At 38.0% G+C, this 16,708-nt stretch overlaps 3 protein-coding genes across 7 annotated transcripts in view; 1 reads left to right on the forward strand and 2 right to left on the reverse strand.

The window, feature by feature from the left end:
• Window positions 1-240: 240 nt before the first annotated feature.
• Window positions 241-8,600, reverse strand: LOC141913187 (inactive hydroxysteroid dehydrogenase-like protein 1). 2 transcript variants are annotated; one of them, XM_074804660.1, is made up of 10 exons: window positions 8,390-8,600; window positions 7,837-7,962; window positions 6,313-6,435; window positions 4,498-4,608; window positions 4,145-4,203; window positions 3,635-3,679; window positions 3,481-3,515; window positions 2,998-3,079; window positions 2,386-2,613; window positions 241-1,899 (listed from the first exon to the last, which is right to left on the reverse strand). In XM_074804660.1, exons 1-10 carry the CDS (start codon window positions 8,598-8,600, stop codon window positions 1,648-1,650), a joined length of 1,272 nt encoding a protein of 423 aa, XP_074660761.1. In that variant the 3' UTR covers window positions 241-1,647. The 2 variants fall into 2 exon arrangements, with proteins under 2 accessions (XP_074660761.1, XP_074660762.1); XM_074804661.1 differs by lacking the exon at window positions 6,313-6,435.
• Window positions 8,601-9,212: 612 nt separating this feature from the next.
• Window positions 9,213-12,988, reverse strand: LOC141912878 (bifunctional peptidase and (3S)-lysyl hydroxylase Jmjd7-like). Its single transcript, XM_074804298.1, has 8 exons — window positions 12,782-12,988; window positions 12,133-12,286; window positions 11,292-11,545; window positions 11,064-11,120; window positions 10,681-10,776; window positions 10,256-10,335; window positions 9,612-9,771; window positions 9,213-9,445 (listed from the first exon to the last, which is right to left on the reverse strand). The coding sequence occupies exons 1-8, from the start codon at window positions 12,837-12,839 to the stop codon at window positions 9,342-9,344; spliced, it is 963 nt and encodes a 320-aa protein (XP_074660399.1). The 5' UTR covers window positions 12,840-12,988; the 3' UTR covers window positions 9,213-9,341.
• Window positions 12,989-13,558: 570 nt separating this feature from the next.
• Window positions 13,559-16,708, forward strand: part of LOC141913317 (oxysterol-binding protein-related protein 8-like) — a 74,311-nt gene continuing 71,161 nt past the window's right edge. For 2 of the 4 annotated variants that reach the window (XM_074804811.1, XM_074804815.1), the window contains exons 1-3: window positions 13,559-13,688; window positions 15,158-15,207; window positions 15,541-15,637. In XM_074804811.1, the coding sequence (XP_074660912.1) occupies window positions 15,160-15,207; window positions 15,541-15,637 (145 nt within the window). In that variant the 5' untranslated portion in view covers window positions 13,559-13,688; window positions 15,158-15,159. Of the gene's footprint in view, window positions 13,689-15,157; window positions 15,208-15,360; window positions 15,452-15,540; window positions 15,638-16,708 lie in introns of all 4 variants that reach the window. The other 2 variants (XM_074804814.1, XM_074804812.1) reach the window with 2 other exon arrangements.

A 16,708-nucleotide genomic window follows, 5' to 3' on the forward strand; every position in this document is an offset into this window, starting at 1 on the left:
AATGACTCATAGTTGAAGTGTACTTTTATTGTACTGACTCACCACATCCTCAGTAGTACAAAGCAATAAAGAGTGCCATATCTTCGATGCAAGGATTCAAACCTCCTCATTCCCGGTGCCAAATTTGATCTATTTCAAAATTACAATGCAGATCCAGTTCATCACCAACGGTATAGTTCTCGCAATAAAAGATGAAAAAGGAAAAAATACAAATCATGGAATAATATTACTTCAACTCATTTTTATTTACTTAATCAATAAAAGTCTTTCGATAAATTCATCCAAGTCATGATATAAAACTCAATTTTGGCTTTCGTTATTTACAGTAAACTAAGCACATTCTTCATAAATCACATATAATTTTTTTGCATAACATTTATTTACTCATTATTTCAGTTTAGGTTCAATTTTATCTATCCCATCAACAATACATTTCTCTAACTGGACACAGGTTCATATCTAGGACCAACACAGTTAAACGTTTAACTCTATCGACCATATTTTCAATTTTGACTACAAATTTCATATAGAACTAGGTCCTGGTCAACAATCATCTATTCATTAATCTAGACAAATCTATTTTCAATCATTATTTCATGAAGAGACTGATTTAATATTGATCATAAACATTCAAACTTATTAAACGCCAACATTCTTCTTTCGAGAACAAATATGCCAAATCTCTCTCAACACTTCAAACAACGCCAAATTCGTTTTAATGTCTCAGCATCTTTCTTGGTCCCAACGATGGCTTTATAAAAGATTTTGTACGTCATATATTTCCGTGGCTTGCCACCATTCTTATCACGATAATCATCGCGTAGTTTCATAGTTAAGACCCATGATTCCAAATAATTTTCGCTACTAAAGAATATCTATCTGATTATCATCATTCGCTTGATTTTCTAGGCACATTCACATTTCAGATTTCACCGGTATTTCGTTATCAATTACGCAGTAATTTCCGAGAGTTACGCTAAAAATCTGAGACAATGGTTGCACTGTCAAGACTCAAGATCAGACGCGGTTAACACGTTCGCTGCCATACCTGTAGTCGTGTACCGCACCGCCTTCGCCAAAATATACACACCTCACATAGATATTCACATAGATATACACACCTCACATAGATATTAATTTTTCGTTCGGCATTTTTGATGAACTGAAAAGTTCAGTTAATTGCCACAACGTCAGCAAAAACAGCAGGTATGGCATTTATCACATAGGGATCATTCATTTATTACGTATGCATAAAATTTGAGTTTTTCAACCCCCCTCCCTTTGTACGCAAAATCGGCCATTTTTTCATATACATTAAGCATTACAGTACGCAATTGCACTGTCCCCTCCCCCTTCCCCTTGATGCGTTCGTAATAAATGAATGACTCCATAACCAGTGTGCCAAGAGCTTATAACCATTTTCTAATAGTATATGCATACATACGCACATGCTGGCAAAATTCAGCACCCTTCCTTCTTATATATCTACACGGCTGGCGGCTAACGTGTTAGCCTTATTTTCTTCCTAAAGACCTTTCGAACAAATTTACACACGTCGCAGGATTGAAGACTATTTTTCGGCCGACGTTCCGACCAGATACTAGAACGACGATAACAATACACACGCGAGTCTCACACTTATATCAGTTATACGGTAGTTGCTGGATCGGTAGGCGATACGAACGCGCTGCTGCCATCTATTGGTAACGACGGACGACGGTGCGACGATATCGACGCGAAATCCGACAACGAACTGGAAGACGGACTGCCTCCGCTGTATAGTGAACCGCGTCCGGAGCGGTGGCGTTTGCGGTGTTCGGCCTGACGACGTAGCGCGATGTTCAACCGGGTCGCTCCCCACATATATATACAATCGGGAATCCACTGCAACAACCAATGCTGAAAATACAACGAAGACAAATAAGTCTTTTTTTAGTGAGCGACCAAAACGATATTTGGTCGTCTCAAGAGGCAACTGAAACCGCTTCTCACATGGTTCCCACAGTTAAATGAATTAGAAATTCCCAGGTTTTTCCCAAGTATTTTCGTGGGTGATTTTTCAATTTTCCCAAATGGAAATGAACAGGTATCATCATACTACAGTCAACATTCTATTTTAGTGGTGCCTGGTTGATAAAGGTGATTCTCAAGGGAAACTACTGAAGAAAGTCGCCCTTGGCAAATGAAATACATGAAATGTAAATGAATTTCCCAAGTATTTCCCTGATGAGGAAATTTTTCAAATTCCCAAATATTTCCAAACTGGGAATTCTTATTTCAAAATTCCCAAGTTTTTCCCGATTTCCCTGTTCTGTGGGAACCATGTTCTCAAAAACAGATGAGAGTGGTGAGGCCAGAGAAGAACCCTCAACGAAGTCTATATACCTGTAACGTATGAGGCCAGTAACCGGTGGTTTTTCTCGCCCAGCCGAGAGTTTTCAACGCATGACGAGCGTAAACGCTGGCAGACGGTATGAAGAAGTTCGTCGTCGACAGCGTTTCGCTGTAGGCGGTCATCCGCGTCGCGACGTAATACGGCGTTAAACACTGCACGATTACTCCGCTGCTTCGATACTCGTATTCCAAACAATACGACAAATAATCGAGGTATGACTGCAAAAAAATAGTAGAAAACAACAACGAAAATAAGTCCTCGAGACTCAGAAAATCTGAAATTCTAGACAATTCTGGAAAATTGAAAATACGGTGCCAAATTCAGGTCAGTAATTCAATTTTCCAGATTAAGAATAAATTACTATGTAACTGGGGGATATGGAGAACTGAAACACACTGACATTCTGGGTTTCAGAAGATTCACAAAATTCTGTTATACTTGGAGCAGAGTTTTTTTTGGAGGAAGCAGGTTAAAGACACTTTTACACAAAAAATTAGGAATTAGTAGGCACATTATGACAGGGAAAAGTATGTAGGGCCAATAGACAGTCTAACTGAGATGCATCATTGCAACAGATGAATATACTCGTATAATGTACAAACCTTAGTGGCCGAGTATGCGGTCATTTGAGGGGTCGGTTTTAAACAAGATCCCGATGAAATATTTATCACAGCTCCGCGACCTCTAAAAAGAAATACCAATGAAACATGATCGTCAAAATCATATTTTAAAGAATTATTTCAACATTAGAACTTAACGTTTGTAAATTGAATCAGAAATAGGCTACAAATAGGGATTCAAAATAGAGACGAATTCAGCAATGCGGCAACTTATGTCCAATGTCTACTGGGTACTAACACTGAGGATATTGAATTAGAAATACATACATGTACTGATATAATAAGTGGGAATGAAAATAGTTGGACAACTCATCCAAATGAAGACTAAGGTACACTTAGTAAATTGAGTTGGAGATATGCAATTCAGGACTAAAAGATAGTGAGAAGTAAACCAAGTTGGACTGTATTTCATTTCCCGTTTCTGTGCTGATTGTATAATAGATCAAATATGTACATAAACGATACCTTTTAACCATCTGTGGCATCACCATGTGAGTCATCTAAAAATCAAGTGCCAAATAGAAAATATATACAAGTTCATCGGAATGAGAATTTTCATTAGTATTTTCTAACGAATAATTCACAGCAGTCCCCGATAAGAGAAACACCGAATACTTACGATTGTCGCTGCTATCACATTCACGTAAACTAGCTGCCATAATTTCTGCAAAAAATATAATTTGAATAATTGTTAAGCGCAATTCAGAGGACTAGGGGCCAGTTACAAAGTCGTGACCTAGGTCCAAAAGTGATCTCAAATCTTAAGACTGGTCTTAAGTTGTTAGATTGGCTATGGAACTAACTTGGTCTTAGACTGTCTTAAGTCTAAGCCGTGCCTTTGGAAGTGGCCCCTGAAGATGATTAGTTATGATGAATTTTATTGTCATAATCAACCTGCTGAAAGTGGCCAATCATATTTAGGGGCGGATCCAGAGGCTGATCCTGAAGAGCAAGTCCGATGTCCAAAAAGGTGAACTCCCACACATAGGGACCAATTATGACGTTCTCCCACTGTTTATCATTGCAGACAAAATGAAAAGGCCACTCAAATTGATGGACTTGTTCAAGTGTCATAAGTCCCACTGGATCCGCCCCTGCATATAACTAGCTACAGGTCATCGGTACTCACCTCTTCGGGTACATCAAGGAAGTACTGTGGATATGAATACATTACTCCTACATTATTAACTAAAAAACAAACACAACTAAGAATCATGTTGTATTACTTAGTAGAGTGATAACAACGACTTTCTTCTCAGTAATTATTGTTAGTATATAACATTTCGACAGATGTTAGAAAATTTGACTGGAAATTTACTAATACTAATCCCTAAGGCAGGTTTCAATTGGTCTTTATACCGTTTCCGGTCTCCACCCATTCTGGAATTCTCTCTCAGTTTTGGCGTGTTTGTTTCACCCAGAATTTTACAGAAGTATTTAACGTAAGTAATCTAGGGTGAACCAAGCTTCATCGATGCTTACCTAAGATACCTATATTTTTGTCACCTATTGCCTCCCGTATTGTATTGTACACGCTGTGGCCATGAGTAAAATCAACAGGACACGTAGCGACCTCTATATGAAACTGTTCCTCTGAAATATAAACCGTAAAACTATTAGAGAATTTGTCACTTTTTATCACATATGAAATAAACAGACAGGGGCGGATCTAGGGGTCTGATTTAGGGAGGGTGACCCTCTCAAATACAGCATATCATTTAATTAGAAAGGCACCCTGAAAGAAAACTCATCAGAGAACATTACCTCATTTTTGGAAGTACAGGGTGCAATCTAACCTTTTTAAGCACCAGTTTAATATTTTTAATCTTCCTGTAAAATTTCAAGGCATGTTAACATTTTTTACATTTTTAGGGAGGGGGGTGCGCATCCCCCTTGGATCCGCCCCTGACAGACCAAGATATTAGAGAAGCTTAAACTTATAAGCATGTTATACTGAAATGGCGCTTTTTTAAAGTTTCATAATCTATCAGCCAAAGCTCCGAAGGGAAGCAGAGTAGATTGTAGCATCACTGCGTGTGGCCACGTGGAATAATGGAAGTCTTACGTACATGCATCAACTATAGCCCGAACCTCCTTCGACTTTCAAATAGTTCCGGCTCTACCGCAACTTCAGAATTCACTCGAAACATTTTGAAATTGAAAAGGAACTACAAACACCAGGCATCAGCCATTTGATGAGGAAAATTTCAGAATGTGATGTCCAGGCATCATCTGTATGAAGTGGGTAATTACAAGCAGGGTGCAGGTTTATAGGAGGTACAGTACATGAAAGGTAGAATCATGCAGAGTCGTATATTCCTTATTATAACCCTACAGATTCAGGTTTGAGAGACAAGAACTTCATTATCAACGAAACTTTGATACATTGTAAATCATCGATCTGTACAACTCGCTTAATTTGGATTTTTCTATCGAGATTTCATTTAATTCGGATGAAACATTTTGGTCCGAATTACCTGGAACTGTGTAAACTATTAGGGCCTACTCATTATTTGGATTTTACTTCATTCAGAGAAGAAATCTAAGTCGTCCGAATTAAGTGAGCTCTATTGTGTTATTACCGTAGTAACGCAAATTAAGTGATTCGTCGATTCATTCAATCGTGATTCTACATATCGATCGACGTTATTCAGAAAAGCGAAACATTTTTTTCCATTTCATCAGATAATTTTTGCCACAGTGCAATAATAATTACCGTATTAGTGAAAATACACGAAAGGAAACATTTCATAAAGCAATCATTGATTAGGCGTTTTATAGTGTTTTATGAAAGAGTGTGTGTGCAGCCGAAATATATGGAGCGGTGTCCACGTACAAACTAAACCTACACTGTTCAAGATACGATACATATGATTAGGAAGAGATTTTTGGACTAAACATTACAATATTTTTCAATAGACTCCCTGTTAACCTCCCTGATACAATTAACCTGTCTAATCTGGATCAATTTACAGTCCGCCTATATAACTTAAATATATAGGTTGCGTATGTTGAAAAATTCAGTGGTCCTCATCGGAGATTTTTTGAAATTCTAGCCTTTTTCACCGATTCAGTAATTTGCAATTTGAAATTTTCTTTGCAAAAGTATATTGTATACCCATTATTCAACACATCGGGGCGCAATCTTTTTAAACTTTTAAATCATCTCCAGTACTTTTGGGTATCAACAAGTGAGCACTGAAAGGGTTAACGTAGATTCTCCCCTAAAACCCGAATATCATATCTTGAACAGTGAGTTTATAAGATTATTCATATTCGTATCGTCGCTTCGCTTACCAAATTCGTTGGCCAATTTATCAAGTTTGCCTTGGTTGCGACTTAATAGCAGTAAGTTAAGCCCTTGACTGGCTAATTCGTGGCAGAACGCCCTCCCAATACCCTCGGTACAACCAGTGACAACTTAAACGACACAATGAAATAATCACATATTTAGGGTGACACAACATGAGTATCTATATATATATATAAATATATATATGAATCTTTTTAACTGGGCGTTAAACAAACACAGAGCTGAAGACATAAAACATAATATTTTTCTCAGCAAAAATACTCATTTAATATTAACAAATGAAATAAATTTCTATAACTTTTTTTGCAATTTAGGCCAATATTTACATTTTAAATTATTGGTATTTGGAAAATTTGCTCTTTCATGCAGCATCACACTTAGGATTCTATGGCTAGTGGATTTGTATGCCACATTTCGATTTCAATCTATAAAGCACAGTTCTTCTATATCACTGTTATAAGCTCTATGTCTTTAACTCTGGTTGGATTAACGAGTTAAAAAGGCTAACGACAATTTGACATAGTTTACCGTTATAGCATATAGCGCATGAATAGGGTCTGCGGCACTGCTACTGTGGCAAGCAAGGATTTAGCGATAATCCACCAGGTGTCGCAAGTGGCACTCGGTTACCGCACTCCTACATTTCAATTAAATTCGAATCTAATTTTCTCATCAGTAAATCAATTTTCGGCGTACCATAAACTGAGTGAGAAAGTCAATCTTATATCTACATATTCGATGACTTGTTTGATAATATTCGATTTGGAGCTCCAAAAGTTAAGCTCAAATTTTATTGAAAATGAACAAATTTCCACAGCGAATAACTCGGTGCATTGTTGCGCCATCTGGTGAGTGCCGGTGCCCCATTAAACTATAGGCCTTTTTATGAACCAGCAAAATCGAAATAGATTAGCTATTTAGATTATATAGCCGATTAGTGTCAATTAGCATAACCGGGTATGTTGTTTGATAAAAACGCCAGGTAGAAATTATTCAATTATGGCCTACTCAGTAGCGACTTCTACCGAGAACACCATATCGGTTGGATTAGATAATCGGCATACTTGCTCGCCGAGCGAGTATGCTGAGTATGCTAATCGATTATGATAACCAATGTTCATAAAAATGACGGATTATGACATAATCCATGCTCATAAAAACGTTTTGCATACTCGAATATACTAATCGAGTGTTCATAAAAAGGCCTTATGTCATTTGCCTTCTTGTTTACGCATAGCCTACCTCTGCATCGCGATGACGTATTTTGAGATATCGTTCACAAATTACTCAACTTGAACTAACATCAAATCATTCTTTCTTTCATTTTGGTTTTGAAAACAATTTGTTTCCCTTCGACGTTTTCGATTTTTTAAATATGAACATGAACACCATCCGCCGAGATATCTCAAAATATGTCCCCTTTACGCGAGAAGGCAGTTCACACCTCGCGAGAAAAAAAAACGAAAAAACATTTATTAGGCTATCAAACTTTTACGCATCGACCTTACCGATCTCCTTGGCAACTTTCTCTAGGAAAGGCTGGTCGGGTTTACTTATCATGACGAGATTAATGCCGTGACTCGCTAGTTCCTGCGCGTACGCCTTTCCGATACCCTCGCTGCATCCGGTAACCACTGACAACAGCAGCAGCAACGACAACAATCAGATACATAATAAACTTTATCAAGCTTGAATACAGTTAACCTCGTTGATTTCTTCTATCGAGATGGATATGATGACTTAAGCAAGGTTAACAAACATTTCTAATTAGGCCTTTAGTAATATAATGTACAGTTAGGCCTCTCTTTAGTAGTTATCAGATTTAACTTTTTTATTTGAATTTAGAGCGCCAACAAATCTTGAGACTTCCGAAAGAAAAAGATTGTTTCTTCTTCAACAAGAACTACAGCTTCAACGAGAACAACAGCTTGCATACTAAACTTAACAAAATGCATATCACTGCAAGGTCTTAAAACTAATGGTTAAAATTTAACAGGAGTCTCCTTCATTCAAGGAGAAGAGTCCCACACACAGAGTAGTAGACACACCACATGCACGTACCTGCCCATTTTCCAAATTTGTTCTTGAGGTTTATCGGAGCTATTCTGCTGATAAAATGCGCGCCGACAGCGTTCAATATCGCAGCTACAGCTCCTATAGTCTTCGTGCCGACGTAATATGCCCCGATTGCGGCGAACGTGTCGTTAACCGACGTGAAAACATTGGCTATTTCTTTTGACAGATGCTCGAAGTTGTCAACGGCGGCGGCCATGTTTGAACTGCCCGGCCGACCAACCGGATGGGGATGTGGAAAACTGGCCGGACGGCCGGACCAGGATCAACTGTTTAGTGACTCCACCGTCACAGTGTTAATCATTGACTAGTATATTGGAACCATTTCGGCATCAATCGCTTTGATTATTCTACGCGAATAAATATCGAAGCCAGGATTCGAAAAACTTCTCAATTACCACAGCCAGATCCTGTTTGAAAAAATTAGTTTTTCCAAATGTTTTTATGGTCAAATCACCCACATTTCTACTGAAGAATCACACAACTGCTTAACATTTTTCAGTTTTTACCCAATTCTAGTTAGTAACCTAATCGTTGGTGGTAAGGTTTTTATAATCGGATGGGCTTATACCAGCTTATTGTGGTTTGTGAAAATATCCGATCGTGAAACTAAACCACAGACAGGTTACTGACTAACCCAATTCATGAGTTTTAGTATCTTTTTGAAAGGTATCCTGCATGTCCATTAGTTAGTGGTCCATTGGTGTTGTGCTTCAATATTTGGATATCCCATTGTCTCTACTGTAATCATACTGACTAATAACTCTAATCACCAGTAAAAACAACAAATACAATTTTTTGTAAACCAGTATAATATAACAAAAATGCGTACATTCAAAAAATGATTGACATTAAATACAACTATTTGTATCATTAAAATTCCACATGAAAGACTTGAGGGTACTGCGCTCAGTGGCGTTTATAAAATATAACAATCTCTCTAGGAGGGTTCTCCATTTCGTATAGCGCTACCACCTATTAGCGATTCTATGAACTTGTAATAACAATATTTGATGTCGAATTGCATGTCGTACCAATAATTTACTGAAAAAGAAAAACCACCATCTGATTTCACGGATCATGGAACCCACAGTAAGAATTAATCGTAAAAGATCTCAATGAATTTTCAAGTCTAACTTCAGAACTATGGTTGTTAATAGGTGCTGTTCTGTAACCATGAGACATGTTGACAATGTTTGAAAAAACGAACCTGCTATACAACCATGCGATTGTCGTACGTGATGAAACCACAGAGATGGAAGAAACAGAGTCTGTCCGGCTTTCACCGTCACGACTAAAGGCTTCGCGTTCTTGTACCTCGGATATTTCGTGAAGTCAGGGTTTTCTGGATCCAAAGGTATCCAAGGGACCTGTAATGTAAAGCGACCTAAGTATAATGCATATAATCTACACGCTTGTTGGTTCAGTAATTTTAACAGCAAGATCTTTTAATGAATTTTGAAAAATAAACAGTATTTTTCGTTGATTTGAGTTACATTTGATATACAGGGACCAATTTTATAGATCGGTATTATGGGGTCATTCATTTATTATGTACGCATTAGGGGAGGGGGGGGGGTCAGTGCAATTGCGTACTGTAATGCTTAATGTATATGAAAAAAATGGCCGATTTTGCGTACAGAGGGGGAGGGGGGTTGAAAAATTCAAATTTTATGCGTATGTAATAAATGAATGATCCCTATTCAAACCCGAGGGTTATCTCAACTTGCTAAAAAATGAAAGTCTACAAAACCAGGCCGTGTGTATTGATTCTAAGAAAATGTAGGCAGCATTTATGAGTTCACCGGGATATGGATTAAAATGGTATGATGCATTAGAGGAAATGAAACTTACCGTACCGACATCTGGGTCATCGATGATTTCGAAACTTCTTGCATCATCATTCAACTTATAACGAGCCGCCGAATAATGACCTATAAACACATAGCATTCATTGTCTAGAGTTAATCATTGAATTCAAATGCGTTCTATGATGCACATTTCTAAAGTCTATCTCTACCGTTTTTTTGGTTTTCAAGTGCATTTAACTAGTTCTAAATATTATGAGGTAGTTGAATGGAAGGTCATCGTAATTAAAATGTAAGTTGAATGAAAAACTAATCATTATTATGTTTTTATCCGCCCTCGGTAGGAATAACCGGTCATGCCATCAGGTTCAAATACCTGCCAAGGGAGGGGATGGTATTACATAGAATTTAACACTTAACTAATTAAACCATATAGCCAGGTAAAAAGGGTAAGTAGTCATAAAGTCTTACCGTATGGTATAAACGGCTGGTCGGTCGGTGGCAGCAACGTAAAAGTCTTTTCACCTCTAACAACACAATACAAATTCTCATAGTGATCTTTGTGCACTGAAATCATACATAATTCATACATAATATTAATGGTTAAGCTAGTTATCGCGTTATAATCAGTTGAGGCGTTAATTTCAGGCTAGCAAAAACAACTCTCGATTCAACAGTTAATCTCAAGATGACTAGCAGTCCTTTATACAAAGGGTTAGAGTCAAGTAGAATTGATTCAAGTTCTGACACTCTAGGGCCTGTTCCAGACCAGAACCTGGCCCCTTAAATTAATGGAAAAAGGTTTTAGATGCTAACTGAACTGCGGCCGCAAGTTCTTCAGATGCGAAACTTACTTGAAGTAACTGCCGATTCTTCGCCCATCCAGAAATTAACAGCATCCGGTTGACTTCCTAAAAAATACAGCGAATACAAAAATCAGTAAAAATGAGTTCTGTAAAAGAGTAGAAACTACTTTCAAATAGTAGTGATGTTCAGGTCTGCATTTAGCAATCAGCCGGTTACTAAAATATATCACAGTTACATATTTTCATTGCGGTTTTTGCGCTGATCGCTATTCTTACCGAACGCTTCTGAGGCCCAGGTTAAATGCTCGTCGGCGTCCGACAACAAACTGCGAAACTCGTCGGTGAAATTCGAATTTTGTTTCTGCACGTAGTAAACGCCGTACGACGCGACTTTCTTCTCGACGACGTTCAAAAAATCGTCGAATTTCATCGAGCGTTCTTCGGGCGTTACGAATCGGCCGTCGTAAACGGCATCGGCGAGGCCGTTCGGAGTTACTGACACCGTCACTTCAACATCGCCGATCTTATCTCTGCAAACAATAGGAAAATAAGAAAATCAATTTTCAGTTGTACAGTTAAACGTGTGTTCTCCATATGCTAGAATTTTAAAGAGCCTGCATTCATTGTTAAGAGTATCGTGGCTGCTGGAATAGCAAGCCTTTCAAACCCCCCTAAAAATACAGAAAATACAAGCTTAATTTTGGTTTAATCCATTTTTCACACTCAATCTATTTCAAAGCATTTATCAGCATTGATAGAATATTGACATCCACTACAGTAGGGGCAGCAGATATTTTCAGAGGGGAGGCTGATTTTCAGAGGGGTGCAGATAAAGATATTTTGACATACTGACAGGGGCTCGTACATCAGGTGCCAGTTGTTCAAATGTTGGTTTAAAATAGCCGACGGATAAATACCATAGCAACAATGGACTTTCAGTTGTCACCATGTCAACTATCCACTGGTTAACTCTAACCAACTTTTGAGCAACTGGCCCCTGAGTTATAGGTACTGTAAAAAAGATAATCAGTTAATCCTGTGTGTAGACACTGGATTAACAGATTATTGTTTCTACAGTACCTACAACTGCAATAGGAGCGGAGCCCTGTGGATTTACCTAAGGTACGGTACGTCCCATTTCGATAATGCTGGCCAATGATCTATAACATGATCGATGATCACCGGTTTATTGACGGCGACGTAATCACGATAGAACTCGAGAGGTGAAGGTACATCGCGTAAAGTCCGAACGCTTTCTGGGATGTACAATTCTGAAATTGTAAAAAAGACATATCACAAATAGTGCAGTTTTTAGGCAAGTACGAAGTCTCCTACAGGGACAGAGGGTGGCCACTCTTTTTTGAATTTTGGCCTCAACACTCACTTTTCCTTCTAAGAATCGACTATCAATTAACACAGTCAAACATGTAAAACACAGATGGAAACTGTTCGATTTTATGTATCATCTCAAGTCCAAGAAGGGTCCCAGACATCGGGCGCCAGACATTTAGCTTATAAATATATTAACAAAATTCCCTGTCAGTGTCTTCTTAAAAAAAATACATTTCCTTGACTTTTCCCTGATTTAAAAGTTTAAGCGGCTGCCGTCCCTGTCCTAGAGCCTAGAGGGTTTGACACTCAGCGCCAAGAAAACCTCTATCAACCTGTTAACGCATCTATTCTCTATTCATTCAATAAAACGATTTGATTTGCAATTCATTCAATTGACAATGTCAATATAGGCCTTGAAGAATTCGTTTTTTTACCTCTACTTTCAACGGCGAGGAACTTGAACTTCTCATCAAGAGCCGCTGAATATTCCATGTAAGATCCGCAAGTCGTTAAAAACAAATAATGGGCTTAAAAAATTCAAGAATGAATGGTCGGGGATTTTCCGATGGAGCGTTCTGGGGATACCGGTACCGACGTCGTCGTCAATCGTCATTCGCCAATCGTCATTCGCCAACCGTCAATCGTCATTCGCCAACCGTCAATCGCTACGTCGAACGCGCCATAGACTGTGGCAAGTGAGTAAAAAGTTAGTTCCCGTTTTTACCGCCATCGTTACACTTCCATGCGATATTACAACAAATTTTATGTTCTACACGAATTATATAATCTGCATCCTCGATCACTGTAATGTGGTTTGAGTAGTAATGAAAATAAAATCTAAAAGTCTTAGAGACAGACCGCTTTGCACTGTGGCATGTGAGTAAAGCCGATGAACTTTGCTCGCTCCTAACAAAAGCTTTACTTTACAAAAATACGGCATGCCAAAGGAAAATGCTGGCTTCAACCAATACTCGAAATAAGTTGGCGGGTGCCCTCTAATAAAGTCAACAATTTCCAACTTGGCATCCCGACATATTTTGTTCCAATTTCATCTTCAAACAAGAGAATCAGCCCTGAACAAAGAGTTCTTATCCCCTTCTACTAGAAATAATTCGCAATATTTTTCTTTATCGGATGATTTCTGTTAGTAGTCGATGCGCGCGGTTCGAAATCCAACACTCCGTAATACGGCGCCATCTTACGGGATGCTGGTAACTACTCAAAGATGGTGACAGCATCTTTCCTCGGTCAACCACTATTGCAGCTCTGCCTCTGTCATCAGTTTTGAAGCGTTTTCATGACCTAGCTTTACATGACAAGATGGAATAGTTCGCCGGGAAGGTCAGTAGATGCATTAGATTTACCGCTGTATCTCGGTACCGCCGGTACACTCTTCTCATCTTTTCAAAATTCATTTTTCATGATCTACAAAATGCAGTCGATGATGCCACCAGCTAGAGGCAAGCAAGAACGACGACACTTCGTCACACCAGGCCCACTTACTTGTCACTGACAGCTGTCAGTGCAATTAATATTAGTTATACTGTACTGTTGACTTTCTATTTCAATTGTTATTGGTCATTGACCTTGTTGTATTGCCTTATGTTATTATATATTATACCATGGCATGGGTTTGAGCTTTTTTATGCCGTCCTTGCTTGTGTTATGCCATGGGTTTATGAGCTTTATGCGGGGTTCATAAAACTGCTAATATCTGGCTCAGGGGGCCTGTCCTGGGCTGGGAGACCATACCGGTATTATATCTAAGAATGAATCAAATTTTCTTGTATCATCATTTGATTGAACGAAGCAAGTCTTAGTATTTGAGCCTTATAGTCTAGTTAAGTGCTATTAACTTAATGCTACTTTTTGGAAAATATGTAAGACCTTGGTTTGTGCATATTTTCACAAATATGTTACAAAGTGCTGAAATTTATTATACCAAGCTAAGTTGAATTTTTACATAGGTCTTCAAGGTGCCTGAAACTTTTTTTATCATGGCATTTGTAATAATAATACCAAATGTTGACCAAATAATCAAAAGCCAAGCACACATCACTTCTGGGCAATAATAACATGTCCTGAATGAAGTGATTTGTCCATTAGGTTATTGTTATTGTTTGACAAGTCATAATGAGCAGTTACAATGTGTTAGGCACAATTTACTAAAAAGTGCTACTTTTTCGGCCCTGCAAAATGCTGCTGAAAAGTACTTGCTACAAACTGTTACTTACTTTCTGTTTCACTAAACTCTGAGACTTAGTTTTTGTAAATGTAATGTTTCGTGTGGTCTTGTGTTGAGTTGGAGGGTTTCGTGTGAACATAATTTCTGGTTCATTTTTCATTAAACTACTATTTTCAATATCAAATTACTCTCATTTTTGGTCCGAACTGCTACACTTTCAGATATGATAACATACCCAGCTCAGGACCAATCTCTGCTTTATTGTTTATGCTCATTAGAAAATGGGTCTTGATCTTAGAATAGGGAATAACGAATGGGTCTTGAATTACCGGTAGGCTTATATGCTTCTATTGATTATTGGTTACCTGGTATCTTTATCTAAGATTTGAATCTCATTCAGCTTAGGGTGGCCTGGGGGACTGTATTGAATTAATCAAAAACTCATACCTGTATTTGAATTTGGGTCAAATGTCAACAGTTGAAATTGTTATAAGTCCAACATAAGAATCGATATATAAGCGACCTCAATGTCCATGTTCTCCGTAGGGCTATCTTCTTCTACCCTTTTATTGCAGCTTCAATTACAGGCTTCGATGAATTTTCTTTGCACGATAATCTTTTACAGGAATGGATCTTTTTGAATCTAGTGAACTGGGAAACTATGAGAATTCCGGTGTAAGTAATCGACTAACAATATTGTAGTAATTGTAATTGTGATTTTTATCATCCGTACGTTACAAGTTATGCGTAAAGCGTAATAGTTATATTGTAGAAAATTATGCATATTTACCAACGTAATGATGTCAATATTGATATTATACTCTATAGAAAGGAATGGTCCAGAGCCAAGTTGGCTGTAACCCATAGGGTGGACCACACCTAAATGGAGAGGGCTATAAACAAGGGGCTGAGTAAAGAGGTTTAAAAACACTGGTAATGTAGAGATATAAATAGATATATAGAAATATAGGCCTAGAAGATATCATTTTTTTTCTTCTTTACTTGCAGAGAAAGTGTGTTTCGTTGCATGAAAATGTGGATAGCCGTGGTTCGCATGCCATCATCGGCGCCACCGAAAAGGGGCTAGGGTTCAATTCTGAAAGTGGTAAGTTAGCAATCGGCCCACAGTCTCCCCAATGGGCTATCGTACGTATGATTTAGTCGTCTTACCTTCAGTAGATATGTCACTTATACAGGATAAGTTTAGGCAACCTAGGACCTATTTCATAGAATGATTTAACATGTCAACGATAGTTTCTTTCATCATGATGACAATATGACATAAAGCCTATATCTGTTACAAAAATCTGTGTGAAAATTCAAGAAAGATTTCTATCATTATATTTTGATCCCTTTTTTATGCCGAATCCTGTGGAACCCAGGAAGTTGATTAAGTTTTGTTTTACTCAGTCCTGGGCCCGGTTTCACGAAAAAGTTAAACTCAAATTTTAGGTGTAATTGCCATTGGTTACTTCATGTTTTCAATGAGGACAACAATTCAAACTTAACCGTTTTAGGCTTAAACTTTTTCGTGAAACTGGACCCAGGTTGTGAATATTACTACTCTAGTTATTGTTCCATGACGTGAAAACTATCGTTAAACATGTAGAAAAATGATGTGATGAAATGTGTAAAATCTTAGCGCTTTGTTCTGAAAAAAATATGGATAAAATGTAAAAATTCTGCTGGAATTTCATCTCGATCAGTGATCATGTTTTTCAAAAGACCAGCTTCACCGCAGTTATCTTGATAGCTATAGGGAAGGGGTCTCAGTAGGGTGCTTTTTTTTCCTAGACAGGTCAGGATATATTAGCCCCTGCTGTAGTGGCTAAAATCCTGACATCATACATAAGTAATTCATCTGCGTACAGACCCGCTGCTAAAAATCGATGACCCGCCCTTTGGGAAACAACCGTTTTGAATATTTGATACTGGGGCTGAGATGGAATGTCTCAATTTCACATAGACATTGACTGTGGCTGTTTACATTGACTGCTTGTTAATTCAATTTGTGTCCAGAGCTAAAACCACCACCACCACTATACAGACATATGTATCATTTATTCAAGATTGCGTTGATATTCAGTATCATCGGATAAAGCTATTATACAAATCTATGGATTTCTGGACTGAAGAGTTACGCGGTCTGACTTACTAACACCAAAAGTGATCTCGA

This window comes from Tubulanus polymorphus, chromosome 11 (genome assembly GCF_964204645.1).
Source record: "Tubulanus polymorphus chromosome 11, tnTubPoly1.2, whole genome shotgun sequence".
NCBI lineage: Eukaryota > Metazoa > Nemertea > Palaeonemertea > Tubulaniformes > Tubulanidae > Tubulanus > Tubulanus polymorphus.

What these genes read in the sequence shown, in the direction of transcription:
- LOC141913187 (XM_074804660.1), bottom strand. Translation starts at nt 8,600, where the DNA reads ATGGCCGCCGCCGTTGACAACTTCGAGCATCTGTCAAAAGAAATAGCC. An exon ending in TAAATTGGCCAACGAATTTG is followed by an intron (nt 4,609 to 6,312) that starts GTAAGCGAAGCG and finishes TTTATATTTCAG; the next exon opens with AGGAACAGTTTCATATAGAG. An exon ending in ATGTGATAGCAGCGACAATC is followed by an intron (nt 3,516 to 3,634) that starts GTAAGTATTCGG and finishes CTTGATTTTTAG; the next exon opens with ATGACTCACATGGTGATGCC.
- LOC141912878 (XM_074804298.1), bottom strand. Translation starts at nt 12,839, where the DNA reads ATGGAATATTCAGCGGCTCTTGATGAGAAGTTCAAGTTCCTCGCCGTT. An exon ending in CCAGCCGTTTATACCATACG is followed by an intron (nt 10,336 to 10,680) that starts GTAAGACTTTAT and finishes ATGTGTTTATAG; the next exon opens with GTCATTATTCGGCGGCTCGT. An exon ending in ATCGCATGGTTGTATAGCAG is followed by an intron (nt 9,446 to 9,611) that starts GTTCGTTTTTTC and finishes TTTCTTTTTCAG; the next exon opens with TAAATTATTGGTACGACATG.